Genomic DNA, 27,113 nt, shown 5'->3' with positions numbered 1-27,113 from the left:
GCCGAACGCGGCCCCCGCTAAGCGACCGGAGGCCGAACGCGGCCCCCGCTTTCAATCTCGCTGTCAGCCGCGACGCGCCGGCCCTTATCTGAGGCCCGCTCGGCTGCTTCCGTTAAACAGGAGCAGGGCGGAGTCCGGCGCCGACTTACTGAGGCGTGGCTTCGGTGTTTTCCCCTTAAACCGGAGAGGAAACACAGAGGAAACGGTCGGTGGTCAGTAGTGCGAGCAGGTGTCGGGTGGGGGCGGATACAGCGGCCCGGTTGGTCGCCGTGTTGATGTCGCCGATGTTTAGCGAGGACGCGGTTTTATGTGCAATTTTTATGCCGCCTCCTGAGGGCTCTGAGCTAAGATGTCATAAACAGCCAAAATGAAGAAGCTCAATAGCCCGGAGAAAGTCGTTTTTAAGGCGAGATGCTTATCTTGTTGACCTATTGGCTTCCTTACAGCGAAACTGTGGCGTGTAAAACGACCGATTCTTTAGGCTTTAGACAGATTCTTAGCGCTTACATGCTCTCCTGCCTCTTTGGCTTTTCTACTTTATGTTGTGGTTGGAATTTGGTCACTGGACTTTCCTCTTCCTTTCCACATTAGGGATGGGTAAGTTCATTTAATAAAATGTGTAATTTTGATGCGTTTCCACTTGGGTGACAGAACTTTCAAAAGTTGAGAATACTAAGCTGAGTATCTAGTGCATGTAAAGCATCTGTGGTAACACCACCACATTTAACTCAGCATTTTTACATCATCACCATAGATGGTCTAATGGGCCCAGAGATTTATATTCCCCCAGAAGCTCCACTGGTTACTGGAGCGATTTCAGTTCATTAAGCCCTCTGGTGGCAAAACGTTCTTTCCACATTTTAGTCAGTTCAGAATTAAGAATTTACCCTGGTGAAATTATACAATATTGGACAGTACTTTTAAAGTATTACTAATGACTGTCCAGGGACCATTTTTTGTTCTGAGCCGTACCAAAGAAGATATAAGCTTTCTGCATTCTGGTTCAGTGTACATGCTCTACTGCCAAACAAGCCCCAGTGTGCATGCAATGCTCCAGTGCCAATAAAGCCCCGCAGTCCAACATGGCCGCCTCCATGAACTGGCTTCCCACGCCCGTGAGCAGCTCCCATAGCAATCCGCAGAACTGGTAACCAGAAGCTCTGTCCAGTTCTCATACACTCTGTGGGTTTTGCGTGAATCTGAGCGACCCAGAGAACGAGCCCTTCACATTTCTGGAAGGAAGCACTTAACCGAGTGCAGTAAACCCTGCCCTCCCTGCCCTTCACGCCCCCCTCAGTCCACTCTGCCCCGGGTTAGATAAGTGGCGTGCTGTTGAATCGGAGGGCCGAGAATGAGACGCCTCGCTCCAGCCAGGGGAAGGCGCGCGGCGGGCGGGCAAGCACCGTGCGCGGCGATAATCGGCGATAAGCCCGTTGGCCCGGTAACCGGTTCCCTGGCATGCCACGAGCCGTATGACGCAGGTGGCACCAGCCATTAAACGTGTGGCTCGCTATGTGGGTTTTAAAAATATATATTATTTCACATTTAGCCTGTTTCTCAGCAGTGCAGACAGGTCGTTGTGTGTAATGAAGGACATTTCTCATACTTAGTTGAGTTACCGCTGACCTGCTGGCTTTAGGATGAGCGATATGGGACACTCAGGCATCGTGGCTAAGGCAGGAGAATACACTTGAAGCATGTCCAAAAGCTGCTTGGACGTTGATGCAATGTTTGTCAGGTTGTAAATATGTACATATTAATTTAATAGTGTTTATTTACAATGATCAACATTAACGTCACTTTTTATACGTTGCTATTTTGGTTATGGGTATGCACTGTGTTGTCCGTTGCTCTGGATAAGAACGTCTGCCAAATGCCTATAATTTAATGTGATGTAACTAAGTTGATGTCATAAAATAGGGCTGTCAGTGTCCTGTCCTGGAGAGCGAGAGTGTCTGCTGGTTATCACTGCATTTCTGGGTCTGCCCCACTCAACCTGAATTCCTTCTAGCATAGTTGATGAATGAATGAAAATGTGTATTATTGTACAGTATGTATGAAAAGGCGAGTTTGTTTTTTTGATACAGCTTCTTGGAATGGCTTTCCCATTGATGCGTTCGATTTACAGTATGCCCATCTCCAGTTGGCTGGCATTTCTCCTCTTAAACACCTCCCCGTAGCAGCACCATAGACTCCTTCTCTCCAGAGTGAGGAAGGAGGAAATAGACTTTGCATTTGCCCACTCTAGCCAGCTAACCGGAACATTCCTGGGGCTCCCTCCTTCAGTCAGTGACTCACCATAGGCTGCAGGCTCTGTTCCAAAAGGCCCTCCTTTCCTGCATTATCAGGAGATGAGACGGGGGCGTATTTCACGAAGCTGGAGTAAGCCGGACTTCTCCGCTGAGTAAGACCTGGAACAGCTTTTTTCACTTAAGTCCATGTTCCATATTTGAGGGGGTTCCTGGTTTTACCCGGTGCAGAAGTCAAGCTTAATGAGTTAGCCAGCTTTGTGAAATACCCCCCAGGGTTTCAGACTAGAATCACTACAGCAGAACTGGTTTTCTATTGGTGGGACTTCATTTCCTGTCAGTGGGACAGACGACGCCATTTCCTGTGTACGGGCCTGGACTCTGAGATTTGACAGTGCTGCAGTCTTTCTTTTCCCCCCATTAACTTTCAACAGCCAGTTCTGTCACGGCTCGTATAAAGAAAATGTCTCCCTGAAACCCCATCGACTCCCTCGATTCCAAAATTTCTGACGCAGTCTGACAATTATGGCAGTTGAGTCACGCTGTTGTCACGCTGCTCCCTTAACTGATTTCCTGTGGGCAGGGCAAACCTCACATCCTGTGGGCGGCGGTTTTTCCCCCGGGCTAAGTGTCGGATGATTTCCTTGAAATGTTTTCGCTGCGTTTACACGTCGGCAATAAAGCACGTCTATGCATAGGGTCCAGGGGGGTTTTCTTGTCAAGCTAGGCTTCCTTCTAAATGACACCGTACTGTAACGAACACGGATGCAACTGAGCTTCCCTGCCTCGCCGCGTGTTTATTTATTAACATGTACGTCTTTGTTTCTCGGCACGTTTCTCCCGACAGAAGAGTAATGGGGTCTCTTTCCCAACGGCGAAAGACTATTTAATAACGCGTGGCATCCGCGGAGAAACTCCAGACAGCAGTCAGGGTTCGTTATAGGGCCTCCGGTTTTCCGTCTTCCGGCGCTTCTGCCCGGAAAAAGAGCTTTGTCCCGCCACTTCCGCAGATCCAGACGTTTGTATCGATTTGGAGAAGAGAATATTGCTGTAAAATCGCCCTTGTATTTTGCAGGAGGGATTTTGCCGCTTACCATATCTTGCCGTTCGAGTGTACCGAGTGTAGTCCGCTCCTGTGGTAGTGCTGCCTTAGCCTCAGGCTGCACGGCAGCCCGCGAGAGCTAGGCCCAATTAGAGGAACTGACAGCAAACGGCGCTGTAACCTGTGTGTGCTGTGTGAGGCACCCAGGAGGCCGGCAGGAACTACAGGACCTTTCCTGACCAATTTAAACCCCGGCCTACACGCCCCCGGGCGCTACCATGCCACATTTGTCCCACCGTTACGGGCTCGCAGTCAGCAACACGGCCCAGACTCTAATCTACAACCTTAAGGCACTGCCCACACGGTGGCCCGCGGCATAGCCACCAGCTTCCAAATCTCAGTGCCCAGGGACACCTGTGTGCAAACTCGATTAATTTAAGGCGTTGAAAACAAGCTTCTGTTCCATTTTGTGTTTTTAAACGGATTGTGACACAAAGCAGGATTAGCTCATTTCTGTTTGCCTTTTCTTTTAACTTGTCTATTTTCCACAAATTGTTTACTTTCAACGTTTCGGGGCTCACCGATTTCGCCGGTAGGCCTATCGATAAATAACTTAAAGTTGTAATCTTGGTAATCTTGTTCCAAAGAGTCACAAAATCACGGCTCCCATAATGCATTGCAGAAAAAGGCATTAGGTGCTTGAGAACTGATCTGACCGATTAAAAGTCCTTAAATGAATAAGGTCTTTTCATTAATTGTAATAGGAATATCTCTTCATGTTGTAATGTGACATTAAGAGGGCAAATCATCCCTCATTAAAAGTCTAATTAAAAGCAATGAACAGCTCGTTATACTTCAGGTGCCAAACTTTATTGCAATTATAGGTGGAACAAAAACCTGCGTTCGGGGAACTCCCGGTGTAGCCATCTGATTGGATTGTCCTCAAATGTCTCGGGCTTCCCTGCCCGCCCCCTCCACCCCCTCCGCTCCCCCTTTCCCCACACAGGCGGATCACGTTGTGCCTCTCTTTCAGCCAGACTTTCAGAAAGGCTCTGGGAGCTGCGGGAGACCGTTCGAATCGGCCCAGACGTTTTCCGCGGTGGGAAAAACAGTCCAATTAGACGGCCGAGGTCAGCGCAGGATGAACGGGGGGGAATGAATGGACGGCGTGGATGCGTTGCGATTCTGATACGGCGCCGGAGAAATTAGAGCCAAATGAGGACCCGCGCCTCGTTGCGCTCTCGTCCTCGGGAACCACCGGCCCTCGGCCCCCGCCGCACAAAAAGACGTCTCGCCCGCCATCTGGGGAGTGGTGGGGGGGGCGACCCAAAAAATCTGTCCGTTCTCTTCTTTCGCCGCTTCCCGAAAGCTAACGATCGCAATCGCGTTTTTGAAAGAATTTGCTTTTAATCATTTTTGAGCTTGGAAGTCCTGAAATTAAAGACAAGACGGCGGCTTGGGTCTTATCGCTGCTGCAGTTACATTGCAACGGAGCTCTGTTTTACAGGGTGCCCGTGGAACAGCAAGGGCTTGAACTGTAGGATGACTAACCGTAAAAGCAGAATCAAAACGAATTCCGTCCTGGAATTTTTGCCGTGTTTCTCACGGCTGTTGAATTATTTATGAGACTGGTTAGACCGCCCATACATTTTAAAGCCTTGGGCTGCAGTGTAAATAGCCATTTGGTTGATGCGTAAAATGGAAATGATCTTTTGACCGTGAGGAAGGTCAGGTCTGGCACCGGTCCAGCTCTTCCAGCTGAGCTCTTGTTTCTCGTCAGAAGTAATTATATCCTGGTTTATCCCTGCATGAGAGATTATTTCCACCCTTGTCCCTGGGAGAGGGTTAATTCTTTCTTTTTTTTATTGGGATGATTGGTTTATCCCAATGATAAGATTCATTGACTGGTTTGTCCCTGTGAGAGTTAACTTCCTGGTTTCTCCCTGCAACAGTTTTCCCCCGGGTGGGTTCATTTCCATGTTTGGCCTGAGAGGGATGATTTCCTGGTTTTCCCTGTGAGGTTTGATTTCCTGGTTTTCCAAGTGTGGGTTGATGATCTGATTTTTCCCTGTGATGGTTAATTTCCTGATTTTCCCTGTGATGGTCAATTTCCTGGTGTTTTCCCTGTGAGGGTTAATATTCTGTTTTTCCTGCAAGGGTTAATTTCCTGGTTTTCCATATGAGGGTTAGCTTCCTTATTTTTCCTGTTAGAGGGCTAAGTCCCTTGTTTTCCTGTTAAAAGGTTAATTTCCTGGTTTTACCTGTGAGGGATATTTTCTTGGTTTTCCATGTCAGGGTTCTTTTCCAGGTTTTTCCCTGTGATGGATAAATTCCTCACGGTTTCCCTGTGAGGGATAATTTCCTCACGGTTTCCCTGTGAGGGATAGTTTCATGGTAGCACAGTGTGAGGCTGGCAGGTGGCTTTTAGGCCAACTTCACTTGCTGCTGTGCTGCTCGAAGACTGCTCTCCAGGGTACTGCCACTGCCCTTATCAGAAAGAGAGAGACAGACAGAGACCGAGGGAGGAGGCTGAGAGAGATAGGGGAGAGAAAAGGGCCAGTTTCTCTCTCTCTCTGCTGACTGTGCAGGTGCTCAGGTGCAGGGATCCATTTTGTGCTTCTTTGCAAAAGCAAAAAAAAAAAAAGGCATTAAAAAAGATTTGGGCACTTAACAAGCAGCACAGATGGAAAATGAAATGCGCTCCATGTGCTTATAAGTCCCCGGGAGTCGCGGTTATACGGGGTTCTGAGCTGGATTTATTTGGGGGAGTCGGCCTCGGTGTGTCTGTGTGTGAGCGGGCAGGCGCGGGGGCAGGGGTGACTGACTGCTGGAGCCAGATAATGGCCCTCCCGTGGGTCGAACGCCTGTTATCTGCTGCTCGGCTTGTCAGCATGAGCCTCCGCGCTGGTGGCATACAAGAAGCAATGCCGGCTTAGAACCAGGCTGCTGTGAAGGAGGCGGCTTCCCAGAGGGACTAATGGGGAATTCTGGCTTATTTTCTTCAGTGGTAATATACTGTAGCTTCTGTGGTACAGCTGATGGTATTCTATTCTATCTTTTATCTGTCTCATTCCTCCACTAGTTGATAGTCCACTAATTATTGTCAGATAAAAGAGCTGACCCTGTGCTTGGAAATATTTGCTAAACACAGCAAGTCCTGTTAATCATTATTGTCTCTTTGCTTGCTTAGTTTTCTTTATGAATAAGAATACAAAAAACAAAGCTGTACATTTTTTAAACATAAGTACAGGTTGCTAACCTGCCGCTATTGATCACTTCCTTAAAATCTTAGATCTCAGTCATCCATGAATACTGCATCTGTCATTTTGTCAAATATTTTCTCTAAATATTTGCAGCTAGATCAGCTGATCTGAATTAGGACATTCAAAAATGTTGTGAAGGGTTTGGAGACAGAATCGATCGGATTTGTAATTGCTTCCTCAGCTAGATTCTGTTTCCTCCTGTTTGTCTTTTAGGCATGTAATTGTGAGCTTCAACTGTATATTTTACTCTATGTTTTTCATGTTGCTTGCAACTCTGGCTCCCTCGAAAAAGAGATCTTGTAATCTCAATGGGACTCACCTGGTTAAATAAAGGTTAACAGTTTGTTTTCTCACACCAAAGCTATTACAGCACATCGAGTGCTTATTTTTTTATAGAAGATAATCCAGCGCTAGGGTATTTTGGAGAAAGAAGACCGCAAACCCAAATGCATCGAATCGATATTGCTACAAACACGGCAGCGTGAACAGGTGTTGTATAAGATGTTTTTTTAATAGGAAAAAATTATGGACTACTGCTTTAATGAAAGATTTGGAGCCACTGAGTGGCCTTGTGCAACTGGTGTTAATCGTAATGGCCGGTGGGCGTCGAGGCTGTGGGGTCACGGGCGGGTTATCACATCCACTGGCCAGGGGCGGCAGCCGAGATGGGTGACGCGCACTGGGCAGGTCGAAAACAAAAACGCTTTAGCGGCGAGAATGCTAATCCAGCCCGACTCCTGCCCGGTATTCGCATAGGCCGCCGGTGGGCCGCGCACATCGCCCTCTCTCTGATGCTAATTGTAGCGGACGCCTCGTTTAGCATATTTTTAAATATCTCGTGCTGGAATAATTTCCCCAGTATCGGTTTGACCTTGCCTTCGGAAAGGAAGGAAGAGAAAGAAAAGTAGACGACGGAAACAAAAGCAAAAACAATAAATGAGGCGACCAGACGCCACTTTTCTCTCGGGGGGATTCGTAATGGCTCGCCTTTGAAGACGGAGAATACGCCGTGTTCGCGTAATTACTCAAATAAGAACGGGAAATAAAACAAACAGACGGTAAAGATATCCTCACGCGTTCTAGTTATTTTGAAAACAGTGACCGATGGTATCAAAGCCTGGAGCAGTGCCTTGTGGGATACCGGCCAGCAGCTTCATTTCGGGATACGCTCTCCTCTCGCGGCTAGCGAACCGCTGTAGGCGAGCCGTTATTTTGAAGCGGGTCAGAGGAAGTGGGAGTCTCCCTTCTGAAACGAGTCCAGCTGATGGTGCATTCTCTCTCCCCGGCTCTGCCCGGAACAGAAACGTCACAGGCGGGTTATTTTTGTACCGGTTACACGCGCGGTCTTCATTTGCTTAGCAGGCGACATTATCTGGGTTGACTCGCGCAGGTTGGCCCACTTCTGTGTGTCTCCGACTGTTCACGCGGTCAGATGTTTCCTGAAGCAGCTCAGGTTAAAGAGCCTTCGGCGACGGGCGAGAAGGTGGTTTTAATGCGGGATTTTAACCCACAACCTTCAGGGCCGCAGGCATCGCATCACACGTGCTTCCCCTCAGGACGTTTTTTGTACTTTTCGTGGAAAACGGAAAGAAACTTTGTGTGGAAAACAAAGGGTTTTATTTATAGCTGTTGTCAGCACATATGGGTGTTTGTGTGTGTCTGTGTATATGTGGCTGTGCGTGTGTGTGTGCGTGCGTGTGTGTGTCTTTGTGTCTGTGTTTGTGTGTGTGTGTGTGTGTGTGCATGTATGGGGGTGTGTTTGCTTATGTGTGTGTCTGTGTGTTTTTGTATCTCGGTGTGTGTGTGTGTGTTTATGTATGAGGGTGTGTTTGTGTGCATGTGCGTGCGTGCGTGCGTGCGTGCGTGCGTGTGTGTGTGTGTGTGTTTTAGTGTCTATGTATGGATGTGTGTGTGTGTGTGTATCTATGGGGGTGTGTTTGCGTGTGTGTGTGTCTGTGTTTTTGTGTCTAGCTATGGGTGTGTGTGTGTTTATGTATGGGGGTGTGTTTTTCTGTCTATGTATGTATGGATGTGTGTGTGTGTGTATGTATGGGGGTGTGCGTCTGTGTGTCTGTGTGTTTTTGTGTCTATGTATGGATGTGTGTGATGGTGTGTGTGCGTGTGTGTGTATCTGTGTTTTTGTGTATGTATGGGGGTGTGTGTGCGTGTGCGTGTGCGTGTGCGTGTGTGTGCGTGTGCGTGTGTGCGTGTGTGCGTGTGCGTGTGTGTGTGTGTGCGTGTGTGTGTCTGTGTGTTTTTGTGTCTGTGTATCTATGGGGGTGTGTTTGTGTGTGCGTGTGTGCTTGTGTGTGCGTGTACAGAAAAACCTCACGGCACATTCCTCTTACGCTGTCACACTCTGACACTCTGCAACACGCGACCATTTGCTTTTCCCAGAACAGCTCGTGATCCTGAGTTTGCAGGCTCTCCGGTGCTCGTGCCATGTAGGTCCGGTGTTGGATGTGTGCTTCTTCTTGGTCGGTAATGATCGTCGTGATGTGTTCGCAGCATGGAAGCACGTTCCCCCTGTACCCAGCAGGCTGTTGTCTGCAGGAAAAAGCACATTTCCTTTTCCTTTCCAATTTTTTTTTTTTTTTTAGGTTGATTTTGTTTCAACTCATTGTAGCCATCTGTAACAGTTATGGCTGAAAGAGGCTACTGGGAGGTAATGTAAAGAATCGCTTTAATCAAAATACTGAGTGCATGCTTTCCACTGTCATCTATCAAATTGCTCAAATGACGGTCTTGCTAGAAGGAGGTGGAAATATGTCCACCAAAAAAACAATCTGAAAAACATTGGATACACTTTTTTTCATTGCATTTACATCACATCACAGGCATTTGACAGATGCTGTTCTCTAGATCGATGTACAACAAAGTGCATAACCATTACCAGGGACAAGTGTGCTGAAATCCCTTGAGGGAAGAACAGTTCCAAGTTCCAGAAGTGACCACATAAATGAGAAATTGGAGCCTGTCGATTAATCTGAGAACAAACAATCAAAAGCAGCAATAAAACAGTCTCGGTAAATATAACACGAGCGGTAATAAAGCAAGTATACATAAGTGTGATGAACTAGTTTACATAGCTAATTAGAAATTACAGGGAGGGGATGTTTCCTTTTGTGTTTTCCAAATTGGAATGATCTGTTATTCCTCTGCTCTAACAGCCCAAGATTCTTCGGGATCTGATCTGTGTTTTACAGATTCCAACTCATAGTAACCATCTTTCTTTAAAGTTACTGGTGGAACTGGGAGTCACAGAACCTGATTATCGTTGCACTCAGTGGGCAAGCTCTGGGCGTCTCCACTGGGAGGGCTCTGCCTGCTCTCCTAGCAGCGCTAGCTCTCCTGTAGCACTGTGCAGCCTGTCGTGTGCAGCACAACCACCCCTGTTCCCAAAGCGGAATAGATCCTCAATCTCGTGTCAATAGGTAATAATATTAACTGCAAAGCAATTATGGTTTTAAAATGGCTAGTTACGAAATATGGTATTACATAATTGTAATTTAGCATGAACGGCAACATGAAAAACGTAATAAGCTGATATTTGCAGGAAGGTCAGGGCTGGTAAAGAAACCTAACAGTCGCGCTGTGCTGTGAAAAGCTGCCTCTCCCATTAACATGCCAGACCACAAGCTCGCAGTAAACCAACCGCGGTCGGGAACATGTGTACCGTGTGTTCTGGAGCCTGGAATACTACATGGCTCTGCCGGGAGCGTTGTTGCGGTGAATTATGGCCTCTGTTGTACAAACACCCTCCGAGAAGCAGAGGAAGGTGCCACTCCGGCACAGCTAAGCAGCGGAGCCAGGTAGAAGATGATGATTTCAGGTCATTTGTCCTAAGTATTTGACCCACCCTGGTTAAATGGTAAATGGTAAATGGTTGGTATTTATATAGCGCCTTTATCCAAAGCGCTGTACAATTGATGCTTCTCATTCACCCATTCATACACACACTCACACACCGACGGCGATTGGCTGCCATGCAAGGTGCCGACCAGGAGCATTTGGAGGTGTCTTGCTCAGGGACATTTCGACACAGCCCGGGCGGGGGATCGAACCGGCAACCCTCCGACTGCCAGACGACTGCTCTTACTGCCTGAGCCATGTCGCCCCAGGAGTGGTTACTTAGGAGTGGGCAGCCACAGTGCAGTGCCCGGGGAGCAGTGTGTGGTTCAGGGCCCGGCTCCAGGGCCCATTAGCTGTGCATATGTTATTGTGGCTTATGCCGAGGCTTGAACCACCAACCTTGCGGGTCTCTTGTAACTTAGCCACTATGCAACAGGTTGCCCAGAAATTGCCAAATTGTTCCACAAGCTGCCCCCAAGTGGCAGAAGTGTCAAATGGGCGGTAATATTCAGCAGAGTATTGAATATTCTAGGAGAATCGAGGAGAAGAGAAAGAATATGAATACGGTGGCGGAGTTGCCAGACGAACTCTTGAGATCTGACAGAAAGAATAAAATGCCACAGACACTATGGAGCTCCACGCCGACACGGTTTTTGCATTTATCTCTCTTAGAATTCCCTCCTTTTTCTTTTTCTCCCCGTGGTCCTGGGGAAATGGAGACGGAGAGAGGGAAAGTGACGTCTCTATTCAGCGCCGATCCATTCTAAAGACTCTCTAATGTAGACGAACAGGAAATCAGCGTTTGTGCCAAAGGGTTTCATGAAAACAAATGGATCAAAGCGAGCGGGGTTCGGGACGACTGGAACGCGACGGGCGCGGGCGTGTTTCTCCCGCTTTATTGCTCTGCCCGCGAGTGGTGGCTAATGAGAATTAAGTTGCTCTTTGTGTTTGCGAAGGGGGGCCTGTGTCTTTCTAACCGCACCGGTGTATGGCTTCGGTCCAAGCGGATGTCTTTCCTTAAACGCAGCTTTATTTCTGTTTCCACAGAGAGGAGCCAAAGAGGAATTAGCCAGGGTCGCGGAACACATTTCACTCCCGCGGAGCCATTGTTTATTGAGCTGTCCTCACCGTCCTGACCGAGACACCATGAAAGCACATTAATATTGGAGTCGAGGCTTTAAAGAAGCGCCTTTAATTGGCGAGAGAGCGAGAAAGAGAGGGAGAGCACGAGAGAGCTTTAAAGAAGAGCGCAGGTTTGCGCTTTATTGCCGTGCGAAGCCGGCCCATAAAAAATGGGCCTCTCTTATCTGTAAAAGGCGCTGATCCCTACATGTTATTCGCGTGTATGAGCGCGTGCGAGGCCAGGCGGAGAGCTTTTTTCTCTCCAGGAGCGAGGTGGAGAGAGCTGTCAGCCATGTGGGAGTGCGCAGCCATACAGGCACCCGCCAGCTTCCCCCCTGACGAGGTGTCAGAGCGGGAAATGATGCGTGCTCGCTAAACGCACCGAGGCACGGACGCGACAGATGTGCTCACGTGAGCGTGCGGCGAAAGCTACCCTTCCGGAGAAGCTCCATTTCGTCCCCCATTTGTCCTGGGATGGCTGTGGGCAGGCATGACCTCCCCCTCTGCACCTGGAGCGTTACTGCGGGTTTGACTGTAGATCATCAACTCTGGCCCTCAAATCCTAATCCAAATCCAGCCCTGGTTTTCATTTCTCCTGGGTACATGGGCTGACTGATTTCCTGTCTTCCTGTCCTCACTCCTGATGAAGGGAGCGTGTTCACTCCAGGACCGTAAGTTGTTGATCCTTGCTCTCGATCAATACTGCCGAATCCAGCTCCTGGAGATCTACAGTCCTGATTGTTTTTACTCCAACCCTGACAAACACACCTCATTCAACAACTAGAGGTCTCACTGAACTGCTAATTAGCACAGTCCGATGTGCCAAATTGGGGTTGAAATGAAAACCAGCAGGACGGTACCTGTAGATCTCCGGGAACAGGATTCTGCAATCCTGCTCTAGACAGACATCAGACCACTTGCACCCACTTCAGGCTGAATTTTAATCATCAACCGTATCACCTCGCTCCCAACGGCCGATTGTGCGGTGATGGATTCGTCTGTTGTGCCACCGGCGGGGTTAGAGGTCACCCTCTACCTGCTTTTAAAAAAAAATATCCCCAGCACTTTCATTTCACCCTGACCCCACTTCTCCGTGTATTTATTTGACGAATGTATTTTTGTCATTTTCCTTTTTTGTTAATGTCGCGCGGCGGTGGCTTCCGTCTGTCGGGCGGGGTCCGGCACGATGCGCGGCGGACAAAAGGTGTCAGGGTCCATCAGCTCTGCGCCACGCTCTCAGCCGAAGTGACAGATTATTACCGCGCCGCCGAATTAGGGCGAAGCGTCACGCCGCGCATCTTTAATTAGACGAAAAGGGACCCCGCCTCCCCGCTGCGACCGTCAGCGCAAACAATTACGGCTGGGTAAATAAGCGGCCTATTTTTACACCGCCGAGACGGGCGTCAAACTGTCGTTCCTCGAGGGCGGGGGGGGGGGGGGGGGGGGAGGAGCGTGCTTGTGCGTTTGGCGGAGAAAAGGCCCCGCGGTCTCTGTGCCAAACTGTCTCTGGATGAGTGCCAGCCTTAACCGTCGGTTACGTGGCCGCGGCGTCATCTTTTCCCTGCGGTCTTTTTCCCAGGCTCCGGCTCGTCTTCTCTCTCTGAAGGCAGCCCTCTAAACCACTGACAGGCTGCTCTATGGCCCTCTAAACCACTGACAGGCTGCTCTATGGCCCTCTAAACCACTGACAGGCTGCTCTATGGCCACTGACAGGCTGCTCTATGGCCACTCTCAGCCACTGGCAGGCTGCTCTATGGCCACTGACAGGCTGCTCTATGGCCCTCTAAACCACTGACAGGCTGCTCTATGGCTGCTCTATGGCCACTGACAGGCTGCTCTCAGCCACTGACAGGCTGCTCTATGGCCACTGACAGGCTCGTCTGTGGGCACCGAGTCTCTGACAGGCTGCTCTAAACCACTGACAGGCTGCTCTCAGCCACTGACAGGCTGCGCTATGGCGGCTTTTGGCCATAGTGTGTGTGAGGGGGACATCCCTCAGCAGGTGCTGAGCCTCATCACCAGGACGTTCATTTCCCTGTGCCCTAAACGCTGGAAAACAAATTCCCATTTGAGTTAAGAGCCGCGGGTGTGGCGTGGCGTGTTCCTTTAGCCTTAACGTTAGCGAGCGGGACACCACGGCCGGGGCCCCTCCCTCAGCGCACCGCCCGCCGCCAAGCCCCGGGCTGCCAGGCGCCTCGGGTTGCCAGATCGGTATGCGGGGCGCGACTGCTTGTTAGGCGCCGCCTGTTGCTGCAGGAAGCCGGCGAGTGGATGGAGATCCGCGGAGGGAGCCGGGGTGTAACCCCATTAAGCGAGGCCAGGAAAGCTATTCCATCTCGGCGCTCGGCACCGTCGAGGAGGGGGCGGGCGAATTGAACTGTCCGCCGGCGCCGCACAATCAATCAGACGCCGGATCGCTCCGGCTGGCGAGGAGCGGGGAGGCCCGTGTCCAGTTCGCCGGGTTCTGACAGCTGAATAAATACATTTTCAATAATTCCCGAAATCCCATCGCCCCAGAAGTCGAGGAGACCACCTGACGGCGGTTTATCCGAGCGACAGAGGACAAGTCCTAATGGCAAAGGAATTGAGGTGTTTGTCAGCCGGATTGAGATATGTTTTCAGACGGAGTTTGCGGCGTGCCTCTTCCGTTTATACTGAAACCTCGGGGGAAGGATTGGCTCGGGGACTCGACAGGATTCTGCAAGAGCAAATTTGACATTCTGGGACGGCCGCTCGGCGCCGCCGGCCAATCGCAAGCGGGGAAGATCTGAGCGGCCTTTTGTCCTCGTTACCTGCGCGGTGTTGTTCTGCCGTGTTCCCGCGGTAACCGTTTTGAGTGGTGTAAAATGGAAAAGCTCCGCTGCGCTGCTCGATAACGTTCCCCCGATACGGCCGGCTGTTTTCTTGCTTTTTTTTTTACAGGGTGGTGATCGCCTCCCTGTGACAGCCTTCCCGGGGGCCCGCCCAGATTTGGGCAGTGCACCAGTACTGCGGACGGATGCCGCTTTGCGTTGTATCCTGTCCCACAGGAAAACCTGCTCATTTTGTGCAGAGAGACTACCCTGTTGCATCGCACTGAATGAGTGCTCTTCTGCCTCACTGAGACGGTGCAGCTGTTTTACTGTGTGACCACTTTGGTGTCCTGAACTGACTCTGCACTGCTGTACGCATGTGAGACCATGCAGGTGTACTACGCTAGCAGTGACTGCACTAGGTATAGCATGAGGCGGAATTGTTTGGCTGGTGTGAGACTGCCCTGCTGTATAATATTTAGTCAGCTCTGCTGTACTGTTGTAAAGCCATGCTGTTGTACCATATTGAGTCAGCTCTGCTGGACTGCAGTAAGACCATGCTGTTGTTCCATATTGAGGTCAAGTCTACTGTACAAGAGTAAGATCATGCTGTTCTACCATATTGAGTCAACTCTCCTGTACTGGAGTGAGACCGCCCTGCTGTGCGAAACTGAGTCAGCTCTGTTGTACTGTAGGGAGACTACGCCACTGTAGGGCGAGACCACGTTCCAGCACCAGGCCGGAAAGCCGTGCTCTGTACAGAGACCTGCTGCTCCCGCTCTTTCTGGCTGCCTGCACATGCACAGACTCCAGGCCAACAGATCAAAAACTCGCCAGGAATGAGGAGTGCTGTTTACAACCTGGCCTCCCTGTTGACTCATTAAACTCTTGAGAGGCGAGAGGGGAAACCGCCCAGCTCCAGCTACCCTAACCAGCTGTCCCTGTGCATGCTAAACACTCTGGCTGCACCTGCACGAGACCCAGCCCTGCTCTCTTCCCTCAAATTGAATTATCAGGTTTGCGCCATTTCTTACCGTCAGTTTGTATATGCTGAAAAAAGAAGCTCCGTCTTCCTGTTTGTCACTGTTAAACGATATTGTGGTTTAGGTGTCAAACGCATCAAATTATGTGGTACATAATTTGCTGTCCGTTCTCTGCAAGTGCATTTACCAAGTTGTTTTTGGGGTTTCTTCATTTCATTGGCGGCTGTTCTGCCTGGTTATTTCCTGTTAATTTATCACTGAACAGCTGGCAGCGAGACCAGAACAGCTCTGGTCTCTGATGCTGCTAATGTGAATGCAAACGCATACACACATACACGCGCGCACACACACACACACACAAACACACACACTCACTAACACTCACACACCCTGGAAGAGGGGCCAGACAGAGAGGCCCCTGAACCTGGCCCTCTGGTTGTGAGGAAGAAGCTGAGTCATATGAACCCAGCCAAGCTGCTCTGTGGCTCTCAGCAGGAAGGAGGCTGCCATGCCCCCTGGCTCCCTCATCAGAGCCTGGCAGCACAGCGTGGCACAGGGCAGCGTAGCGTGGCACAGTGGGGGGGCGGGGGGGGGGGGGGGGGGCGGCAATGGGCACCCTCTGCCCGTCCGCATGCCAGTGCTCTCGAACTCAGCAGCTTAATGTCCTGCCTTTCTGCGCTGGCTCGCTGTGAGGATTTTAGTAACGTGCTTAACGTTTTGATTTGAGATGTGGGCCCATGGTAGCATGGATCGGTTGCTTGACTGGCAACTGCAGAATTGCTGGTTCAAGTACCCAGAGGGCTAGGGATGCTGACTTGCATCTGGAGAAATACAGTTGGGTCCCGACTGCCCCAGGGGCTTTACCCCGGTTCTCTCTCTCACTGTCCCCACTGTCCCCTCGATGGACCTCCGCTGGTTAAATAAAGGAAAGGTTTTGTTCTGGTTTAATAGTCATGTACTTGGACACCACATAAAACACCTCTCCAGATGAATCACCAACATCTTGAGCACCTCAGCTTCTGTTTGTCCCCCCCCTCTCATAGGGAGACTATCCTGTGTCAGAACGTTCCTCCGTATTACCATCAAACGCGGCTAAGGGGGGAGGTGGTCTCCTGTCAGACAGTAATCTAAAGATATTGCGTCCCCCCTGTATGATATTTGTAGTTGAGGTTTAGTGTACCTGACAGATTTAAGAGGAAACGGCGAATGTAACTAATGCGATTTATGGAGCCGGGCTAAGGGGCTGCGTACCGGCCGACGAGCCGCGGGAAAGATGTTTCCGGATGAAGTGATGCGTTTGATGTGGCGCGAGGAAGGGGGAGAGCTCGTTTGTTTTTGTTTTTTTTTTATGCTGTTTGATGGCTCCATCAGCGTATTCTCGTAGGGTGTAATCTAGGTCGCAGGGTGTAATCTACATAAACGGGGATAGATTAGCCTGCCGTCAGTTTGTTCGCCCCGGATGACGGAAGTGCAATTTCCCGCGAGGAGAGGCATCGTTCCGGCGACGAGTCTGGAAACCGAACTCGGCTCTGAACCGCTGTCAGAAGTGGAAAGCTTTCATGAAATATTGCTGCCAAAAACAAAATTGTGCTTAATATGTTTCATACAAAAAATGATATATATATCTTGTATGGGTGCCATTTGTGGTGAAGATTTCTGGGATATCTAATAGTTAAAGTCACTGGGGTTGAGCTCCTCTCACCTGACAGAAATGTGCACAAAGGCGCCCCAGCCCAGAATCGGCCTTCGTAGAAAAGACGTCTCCTGTTTGCTCCAGCCCCGTGTAATGAGATTTGAGTATCCATTTTCATGTTTTTGGTCATTAGCAACCACATGGGACATTCCCAGAGTTCCCCAGACAGTTTACGTCTGGAGTGCCTGTCCTCGCACGACCGGCTTGGGCCGGTCCACTACAATAATGTCTGCAGGGACGGCGGATCAACCTGGGTGAAATTCGTGCCATTTCCACGAGAGGTGTTTAAGCTCCAAGAGGATTTTTGTGCGCTATTATTTTGAGTGACTCGCAATAAAGCCATGGTTTCCAGCACTGTAACTTGAGATTTTCAGTTCAACTCTAATTTGGTATGGATTAACCAGATTAAATAGCAGCTCAACAAGATTTCTATCTGATCTCTAGGTGTGCTTTGTTAGGGTGGGAATAAAAACCTACATATGGGCCGATAATTCTGAACCACTGCTGCACCGTTATATGGAGCCACTTGTAAATACCCAAGAAGTGCATTTGCTTCCGTATATACAGTGTGATGCACATTGGATTTGAAATGAAACCAATGAGGTTAAAGTGCAGTGTCACCTTAATTTGAGGGATTTACATCGATATCAAGTAATTCATGAAGGGATTATATCCATTTTTATACATTTTATACATTTTAGGGAACCATAAGTGAGTGGCTTCTCAGCTTTTTCCGATTAGTCAGGTATATTTAGTCACTGCTTTAGTGAATTTATAAGAAAGTTTAGATTCTAGGCTTTTAGTTGCTTTTTACAATATGTTACTGGCATTTGTCAACATAAGGAAGAAAGTCAAAGAAGCCATTATGAGGCTGAGAAATTAGAAAAGAAATCAGTCGGTGACATAGGCCAAACAACTGTCCAAATACTTTTGGTCCCATAAAATGGAGGGACTGTGTATAAAAGGGGATATAATAGCTACACGGATCACCCAATACGGATGACACGTTAACCTCATCTTCATGGCCTCATTTCAAGTCAAATGTACTGGAGCACAGAGCCAAAAGAACAGAAATAGTACCACGGTCCACATACACAATGCACTGTATGTGTGCTGTGTAGATTTTTTTATTCCCTCTCAAATTCATTATTGAGTTGGTAATCAATTTAAACCAGAATATCTGTGTGTGCTTGTATCTGAGCACTAATTTCTACCACTCTTTTAATCACATCACTGGTGTTTTTTTTTGTTTTTGAACGATTCAATTTAACCCAGAAAGTAACCTTAAGGGAAAGCACCGTTAAAATACACACACGCATGCAAGCTCACTCGCACAAACAACCTTGCCAGATTAATCTGCAAACTACAAAGTAGTTTTTTCCCCTTCAGGAAGCTTGCTGGCTTTGATTGAGTCCAGGGGTCACTTTATTGTAATACAGAGACTGATTAATCAGAGACTGTTTGTTTTGTTTTGATTGGGTGCTGCCGTATTTTAGTGAAGTTAGTGATTTTATTGAATTCAGGGACCTGTGGTTTCTTGGTAATTTTCGTTTGTAAAACCTTTTTTAAAAAAAAAAGAAGAAAGTGTAAAAGCTTTTTGGGATGTGACCTTGTATGCTTGTGTATGCTTTTTGTGTGCGTGTATGCACATGCTTGACTGTGTGCGAGCGTGTTTGTGTGTGTGTGTGTGTGTGTGTGTGTCTGTGTCTGTGTCTGTGTGTGTGTGTGTGTGTGTGTATGTGTGTGTCTGTGTGTGTGTGTGTGTCTGTGTCTGTGTGTGTCTGTGTGTATGTGTGTGTGTGTGTGTGTGTGTGTCTGTGTGTATGTGTGTGTGTGTGTGTGTGTGTGTGTGTGCGTGTGCCTGTGTGTATCTGTGTCTGTGTCTGTGTGTATGTGTGTGTGTGTGTGTGTGTGTGTGTGTGTGTGTGCCTGCTTGCTTGTGCGTTTCCAGAGGGCTTCCTCCAAGCCTCTCTCTCCTCTCTCCCTCTCTCTGTCCCAGGCTCCGCTGCTCCCTGAATGGGGAGGATTTGAACAGGCAGTGGATCCGGCCTGACCCCGCCCTCAGCCCCACCATCTTCCACAGCAAGGGCCTCCTGTACCGGCTCCAAAGCGTCGGCCGCACCCCTCTGGTGAGGCCCCCCCACAACACTCCAAAAGGCCAAAATCTGGACTTCAGTTCCCATCATGCTTTGTGTTGTGATGTTATGATTGTGTTTGGTATGAGCATCTGCCAAATGCCATTAATATTCCACCTTTTGAATGCAGCCCAGGGCTACATCAGTAAGCCACTCCTTCACTTTGTAGTTCAGTGAGGAGATTGGGGGGGGCTCTGTAATTCTGTAATAAAAGGTTTGATCCCTGTTTCAAACTATTGTATGCCTGGAAAATCAACCCGAATCAATGCGGTAAATATCCACCTGTGTTGTTAAAATGTTTGATGATGGCGCGTCGACTGCAATTTACAAGGCCGTCTGCTAAACAGATGAGGCCATGTTTCACTGCTGCCATCGGCTATGACAAATCTCGCAATTACTTTTTTGGGAGGAAAGTTTAGGTGCCAGTCCTAGAAAAAAGAGATATAGTCATTCTGACACCAGAGGCTAAAAAGACTGCCAAGTTCATGAGACTCATTTTGAGGCTAATCGAGGGAGTGGTGATGTAATTTTTATTTTAAGATTCATAAAAATGCTTCTGGCTCCAAAGGATTTGTTTATGTTTTTGTTTTAATATATCTGTAAATTCCCATGCTCTAGTATACTGGGTTTGAGTGTGGGAATGAGCATTGGAGCTATGCTACAGCATGATTCCTCGCTAAAAGGCACACTGAATGTCTGCCCAGTTTCTGTTTAATCACTGCTTTGACATACCCAAAGAGGAACGAACATTTGTCAAGTTGTAATGGCTTGATACAATTAGCCAGACATATAAATGAGTTGAACCATAATTCATTAGTTGCGTTAATTACATAGTGTACCTGCGCAATTACGGTCACAGAACTGTGTCATTGCTGGACTTCAACTATAATTACATAACAAATGTTAGGAATTAAACATAATTAACTTTTCAATCTTTTATTCTTCGTTTGCAAACCGAAAGTCTGACGTGGCCTGCCACGCGGCGAATCCAATTAGTGCCATCTCCAGTGATGTGCCCATATTATTAGGGCTTCTGTAAATATACTGTCTCCCGTAATCTCCAGAAAACAATGTCACTTTCCTTTCCTGGCTGAGAGATTAATTAGCTTGCATTTTAGGAGGTCTTCATTTGAGGCTAAACATCCTTGCTGTGGTCCAAGTAATGAAAAAGGCTGTGGAGTAGTGATTCCGGTATGAGCCACTTCATTATTCAGCAGCCGCTATAGACTCTCAGCCATAGCTGCGTTCTTCTAGTGGCTGCTATAGTAGCTCCACTCAATGAAGGGGCAGATGCATACATACATCTGTTGCACTTACGCTAATTGTTGGTTTGTTTGGCTAACTTTACACGTATTGTTTGTAAGTGGGCCTTCTGTGCCTTCTTAGAGATATCATGCTTTCGTATACTTGAGACCAACGGTGATGTCCCCGACTTTTCTAATTCAGTGCGGGTAGGAGGACATCTGCTAAGTGCTTGTAAAAGAAATGTAGCTTAATGGAGGTGTGCTGCTCAATCAATTGGGCCTAGCTCTCTTGTAGCACAGCGCGGTCTGTGGAGCGTGAAATAGCCATTGGCTTGTACGTGAGTGCACCAAGTGCTCCTGAGCACGCAGGTGACACAGTGGATTGTCACGAGCAATTGGAATTGGAGATGGAGGTGTGCTGGGTGGGTGGGGGGGGGTGGGGGGTGTTAAAAATATAAGGTCTGATAAAGGCCATTGCCTTTTTCTCCCAAAGGTGTTCTGCGATTACCATGGCCACTCTCGGAAGAAGAATGTCTTCCTGTACGGCTGCAGTGTAAAGGAGACTCTCTGGCAGGCTGGGGCTACAGTCAACAACGCTACACTGAAGGAGGACCCCGGACACAGGGTAATCAGCCAACTGAAACACACAGGGTAATCAGCCAACTGAAACACACAGGGTAATCAGCCAACCAAAACACACAGGGTAATCTGCCAACCAAAACACACAGGGTAATCTGCCAACCAAAACACACAGGGTAATCTGCCAACCAAAACACACAGGGTAATCTGCCAACCAAAACACACAGGGTAATCTGCCAACCAAAAACACACAGGGTAACCAGCCAACCAAAACACACAGGGTAACCAGCCATCCAAAACACACAGGGTAACCAGCCAACCAAAACACACACGGTAACCAGCCAACCAAAATACACAGGGTAACCAGCCAACCAAAACACACAGGGTAACCAGCCAACCAAAAAACACAGGGTAACCAGCCAACCAAAACACACAGGGTAATCTTCCAACTGAAACACACTGGATAATCTGCCAACCAGAACACACAAAGTAACCAGCCAACCAAAATATGCCAGGTAATCAGCCAACTGAAACACACAGGGTAACCAGCCAGCCAAAACACACAGGAACCAAAACACACAGGGTAATCTTCCAACCGAAACACACAGGGTCATTAGCCAGGCAAAACGCACAGGGTAATCAACCAACCAAAATATGGCAGGTAATCAGCCAGCCAAAACACACAGGGTAATCAACCAGCCAAAACATATAGGGTAATCAGCCAACCAAAACACACAGGATAATTAGCCAGCCAAAGCACACAGGAACCAAAACACACAGGGTAATCAGCCAACTAAAATACGCCAGGTAATTAGCCAACCAAAGCACACAGTGTAATCAGCCAGCCAAAACGCACAGGGTAATCAGCCAACCAAAACACACAGTGTAATCAGCCAGCCAAAACGCACAGGGTAATCAGCCAACCAAAACACACAGTGTAATCAGCCAGCCAAAACGCACAGGGTAATCAGCCAACCAAATCCCACAGGGTAATCAGCCAGCCAAAACACATAGGGTAATCAGCCAACCAAAACACACAGGATAATTCGCCAGCCAAAACACACAGGAACCAAAACACACAGTGTGATCAGCCAGCCAAAACGCACAGGTTAATCACCATCCAAATCGCACAGGGTAATCAGCCAACCAAAACAGGCAGCGTAATCAGCCAGGCAAAACACACAGGGTAATCAGTCAGCCAAAGCACACTGTGACATTACAGGATATTTAGCCAGCCAATACACAGTGACATAAGAGGGTTAGCGACAGAAACAGACAGCCTTGGGGTAATCAGTCAGCAAAAACTGATGGCTACATCAGAGTAATCTGCTAGGCAGAACAGTCAACCATATTACTGCTTAATGAGGCTGTCAAAACAGCCAACCACTGTAGTTTTTAAAGGAACAAAGTCATTATAGCTTTGCGGGTTGACAAAAGAAATGACATTTATTCTTACAATTACATTTATTTATTAACTTATTTTTTTTCAGTGTTAATGGAATGGATACATTCTGCATCGAACAAATCTTTACTGTACACACAGCACCTCCCCTTCACACCTGTGGATCGTTTGACGTCACATTCATATTCACAGCTGCTCAGGCACTGATGATCCAGAGCACTCACTCCTGGTCCTGGAATGCCATAGGGTATGCTGGTTTTAGTTTTCACCTTTTATACCGGCAACCAATTCAGACCATTCAAGTTCAAGAAACAAGGTGAGGTGATTTAACTGTAATTAACGGTTTTAATTAATCAATTAAGTGCTGAGTAAGCCAGCACATCCTGTGGCTCTCCAGGGCCAGGAGTGAGGAACACTGATCTAGAGGAAATAAAGGCACTTGGTTGTTAGGGCAAAGGTATGGGGTGCTTCCCAACAACTAAATCACACAGATAAGTCACCTGAAACAGTTAGCCACATCGCACAGTATTCAGCAAGGTGTAAATTTCCCCTACACTGGCTGAGGTGCATTTAAAATAGCTTAAGATGTGCAGCACTGACCCATGGGAACACAGAGGCTTAATACAAAATTAGATGTGAGTTCGTTCAGGTCCAAATGATGAATTGTTGCTTAATCTTTACTGAAGTGATCAACTCAACTAATCACAGCCTTAAATTAGTCAGTTTGGCCACTTTCCTCCAATCTTGGAGCTGTTTCACTCCGTAAAGTAGGATCTTCATTTCCTTCTTCAGGGTCCAATCGTTAATGCTGCGCTGAGCTGCATTCTGATTGGTGCAGGGGGAATGTTAAAAGCCTGTGGAATTTTTTAATATTTAGATTAGCAAGGATAGGGCCCTTCTGTAAAACAGCCCATAATCACATAACGTGTGGGCTTACGCTTCCTTGTTTGCATTCTTTTACCCGAAGACCATCCCGAAAACGCTGGACCGGATCGCACCGGCCTTCTCCTTCAACAGCTGCAACTACCTGGTGGAGAAGTCGCGTGCGTCGACAGCTCGGGTGGTGGTGTGGCGTGAGATGGGCGTGGTGCGCAGCTACACCATGGAGAGCACCTACAACGGCTGCGACCAGGGCATCTACAAGGTACCAGAGGCCGTGGGGGTGGAAGGCTTTGAGGGTTCGAGGTGCAGTCCGCTAATCGCTGAAATGGAGGACTGCAACAATCCATGCTAAGAGACCCCAACAACAATCTGCGCTAACACCACAATGACAGTCGATGCTAACAGACCACAATCACAGTCTATGGTAACTGACCACGATAATCCAAACTATGCTAGCAGACCACAATGACAGTCCAAGCTAACAGACCGAAATGGCTATCCATGCTTATGGTCGGCAACAGACCTTGCCCAGCCATGTAATTGTTTGGATTCAAATACTTCTGTGCTTGATTTATCTTGCTGGGTGCATTTGAGCAAAACAAGAGAACCAGACTTTTCGAGAGTATATCATAAGTTGCAATACCCCAGATAGGCTCTTTAAACTGTTGAAAAGTATTTGAATCCAAAACAATTATGTGTTTGACCCAGGTCTGGTCCTCAATGACAGTCCATGCTGACAGACCGCAATGACAATCCAATTTGTTCCAACAGTCCACAATGACAGTCTGAGCTAACTGACCACAACGACAGTCCTATCCATGCTAACAGTCTGCAGTGACAGTCCAAGCTAACGGACCACAGCTGCTGAAACGGTCCTCACAATCACGCTGGTGTCCTGGAGCGCTTTCAGCGTGGAGCGGCCTGGCAAAGCTCTTTATGAACGCAGACGAGTCTGCAACAGCGCAAAGAAGCTGTGAGGAGCTCTTCGTAAATGTAGCAGCCACTATAACACAGCGTCTGAGAGCCGTCCAAAGCCCACCAGGATCCAGGACGCTTGGCAGTACACAGGACTTTTATTCTGCATTATTAATTGCGCTTATATAAGACGCGAAATTCTGAACGGCGCATTTTACGGACGGTGCGCATCCAGGCTGCGCAGGAGGAGGAATCTGGAAGCGTGCAGATGGGCTTTGTGCACAGCGAGGAATGCAGTAGTCGGCCAAATAAGAAAGACGAAGAGAAGCAAGAACAAAAAGAAATGTGAAACTTGCCAGTTATGTGAAACTTGCCCTTCCCTACATTTTTCCACATTTATTCAGTTAGTGGAAGGTTGGTATTTTTATTTATTTCTTTTACATGTAGTCTCCCCTTTTCCTGCATTTCACACATTTCCTCTGTCACTAATGAGCCTGCCCTACTGCAGTCCAGGACCTCCCTCTGGTTCTTTGTTACGCTCTCCCACAATATGTATCATTGCCATTGAACACAGGTGCTAATTACAGTTATTCCAGCCTTCTCGTGCAATGGAAAGGAAAGGCATGTGGGTCCTTCCATTTTCACAGAAACAATCTTTGTTTGTTTTGACAGTGAAGTGTACAGTAATTTAACACCGCTGGCAATTCAGGCCATCAAATCAAATCAAATGAGCGAGAGCGAGAGAAGTGATTCTTCACATGATTATTTTCCCCCATGGGAAGTTCTGTATTTGACCATGCTGCTTTGAAAACTTGGACATTGGGCAGTAGGCATATTGTCAAATCGATCCATCTTAACAGTTCACAACGACAGTCCATGGTAACAGACCACAATGTGACAGTCTGCAACAGACCTGGGTCAAATATGTAATTTTTATAGGTTTGCACTTTTTGAAAGTATTTCATTCTGTAGGTTCCAGTATATTACACAAGCTCAGTAAGGCATAGAAAATATTTGAATCCAAAACAATGATGTAATTGACTGCTTTATGACCTTTGGTTGTAGTAATGCTGTTTTGCAAACATGGACAGAATACATATTTCTTGTGTACTTTGACCATTTATTCTTGGATGGCTAACCGTGTGATCGATGCCAGGTCTTAAAATGCACTTCACGTTGGAGAGCCTTTCATCTATTCGGTCCTTGCTGGAATTCCTCAGCCTTGATCCAGGGAGCTCACTGGCTTCCTGGCCAGCTGATTTAAATAATTAGACCTGATTGCGGCGTTAACAGAAAGCCGGTCTGTACATCCGGGCGGAAACGCAGTCTGTGATGCGGAATAACTAACCGGCTACAGGGGGCGTTGGTATGTTACCTTAGCCAGGTCAGCTGGGCTGGTTGGTATGTTACCTTAGCCAGGTCAGCTTGACTGGTTGGTATGTTGGTATGTTACCTTAGCCAGGTCAGCTGGGCTGGGAGCAGAGATGGATCGTTGGATCAGAACACCGTGGATTTCATTAAAGGGGCTCACGCGAACAGGTGGGGTAGCCAGATGTTCGGCACATGCACCTTCAGGTTTCTCTGATTAAAAGGTCTGGGCTAATCTTCTCATGCTGCGTCAGGGGCCAGTCAGACCAACACGCTACACAGGCAATCCAATCACTTCGCTCCTGGACTCTAATCTGCCGAGTGTTTGCTGAAACTCGCCGCTAATTCGCCGCTAATTCGGGCCAATTTGCCGCCTCCATGTGACGTGTGATTGGCTGGGAGGCTTGGCTGGCGACCAAGAGGCTTGATTAGACCCTCAGACAGTCAACCAATCGGATCAGGTGTCACTGTGTAGAGAGGTTTGGTTTAAATTTGTTTTTGCTGTTGAAGGCTTAACCGACAGGACTTCGAAATCTGGTGTCATTGTGTGGTAATAAAAGCCATGGAAGAGTCTTTACAATGGATCATTTTAACTGCGGTCGTGCTCCAGTCAATTCGAGCAGCCATTTTTATTATTTGCCAGTTTTGTTCACGTACTCCACGTTTCTACGGTACTGAGGGTTGTAGGCCGAAAGCAGAATGTGTCAAACGGCCATATCGATCCTTAGGAAAGGCTAGCTGAGTTGAGGAAGGAAAAAAAACCAAAACAAGATAGATCATATTTCTTTGAAATGAAGACCAAGGGCTGCTGTTGGTGTTGGGTACAAAACGCAGTGTTTTTCTGCACAAGCACGAAACCAAAGAGGTTCTCCACAGAGGGAACGCCGCTTCGCACGCCGTGTCGGTTTGGGATGGCTCTGGGCCGCTATCTGGCCGTCTCCACGTGCTGAGAGATTCTCCCTGCCAAAAGGAGCCACGCTTCAAAGAAAACCTCATTTGCATCACAAACATATCACCGCTAATCACCTCCTCCGCACGGCTCCGGAAGGAAGAAGAAATGTTTGCTGACTTTTCCGAAACAAAACCAGATCTTTTTTTTTTTTATTCCTCCCAAGGATCCGCAAGTGAAAACGGATGAATGAGCACGAAATGCTTTAATTAGTTATCCTAAGCACTTTTTTTTTTTTCAAAGAGCAGCAGAGTGCATTTTAATGTTGCGACGTACAACTGGTCCTACATAATCTGCTTAGTTTGGTACCCTTATCCAGAGCCGCACAGAATTAATGTATTTTTAAAGAGTGCTCATTATACAATTGTGTTATGACAGAAACCGGTGTAATGTACAGTGCATCCGGAAAGTATTCACAGCACTTCACTTTTCCCACATTTTGTTATGTTACAGCCTTATTCCAAAATGGAATAAATTCATTTTTTTCCTCAAAATTCTACACACAACACCCCATAATGACAACATGAAAGAAGTTTTTTTGAAATTTTTGCAAATTTATTAAAAATAAAAAAACTAAGAAATCACATGTACATAAGTATCCACAGCCTTTGCTCAATACTTTGTTGATGCACCTTTGGCAGCT

The 27,113-nt window shown here is 47.8% G+C and overlaps 1 protein-coding gene across 4 annotated transcripts in view; it reads left to right on the top strand.

Annotated features, from left to right (window-relative positions):
- LOC133111399 (cytosolic carboxypeptidase 4) overlaps positions 1-27,113 on the top strand; it is a 157,954-nt gene that overhangs the window by 92,046 nt on the left and 38,795 nt on the right. For 3 of the 4 annotated variants that reach the window (XM_061221729.1, XM_061221728.1, XM_061221730.1), the window contains 3 exons: positions 18,996-19,125; positions 20,869-21,000; positions 23,324-23,500. In XM_061221729.1, the coding sequence (XP_061077713.1) occupies positions 18,996-19,125; positions 20,869-21,000; positions 23,324-23,500 (439 nt within the window). Of the gene's footprint in view, positions 1-18,995; positions 19,126-20,868; positions 21,027-23,323; positions 23,501-27,113 lie in introns of all 4 variants that reach the window. The other variant, XR_009704991.1, reaches the window with a different exon arrangement.

This window comes from Conger conger, chromosome 15, assembly GCF_963514075.1.
Source record: "Conger conger chromosome 15, fConCon1.1, whole genome shotgun sequence".
In the NCBI taxonomy this organism is placed as follows: Eukaryota; Metazoa; Chordata; class Actinopteri; order Anguilliformes; family Congridae; genus Conger; species Conger conger.
This window is presented reverse-complemented; position numbering and strand designations above follow the sequence as displayed.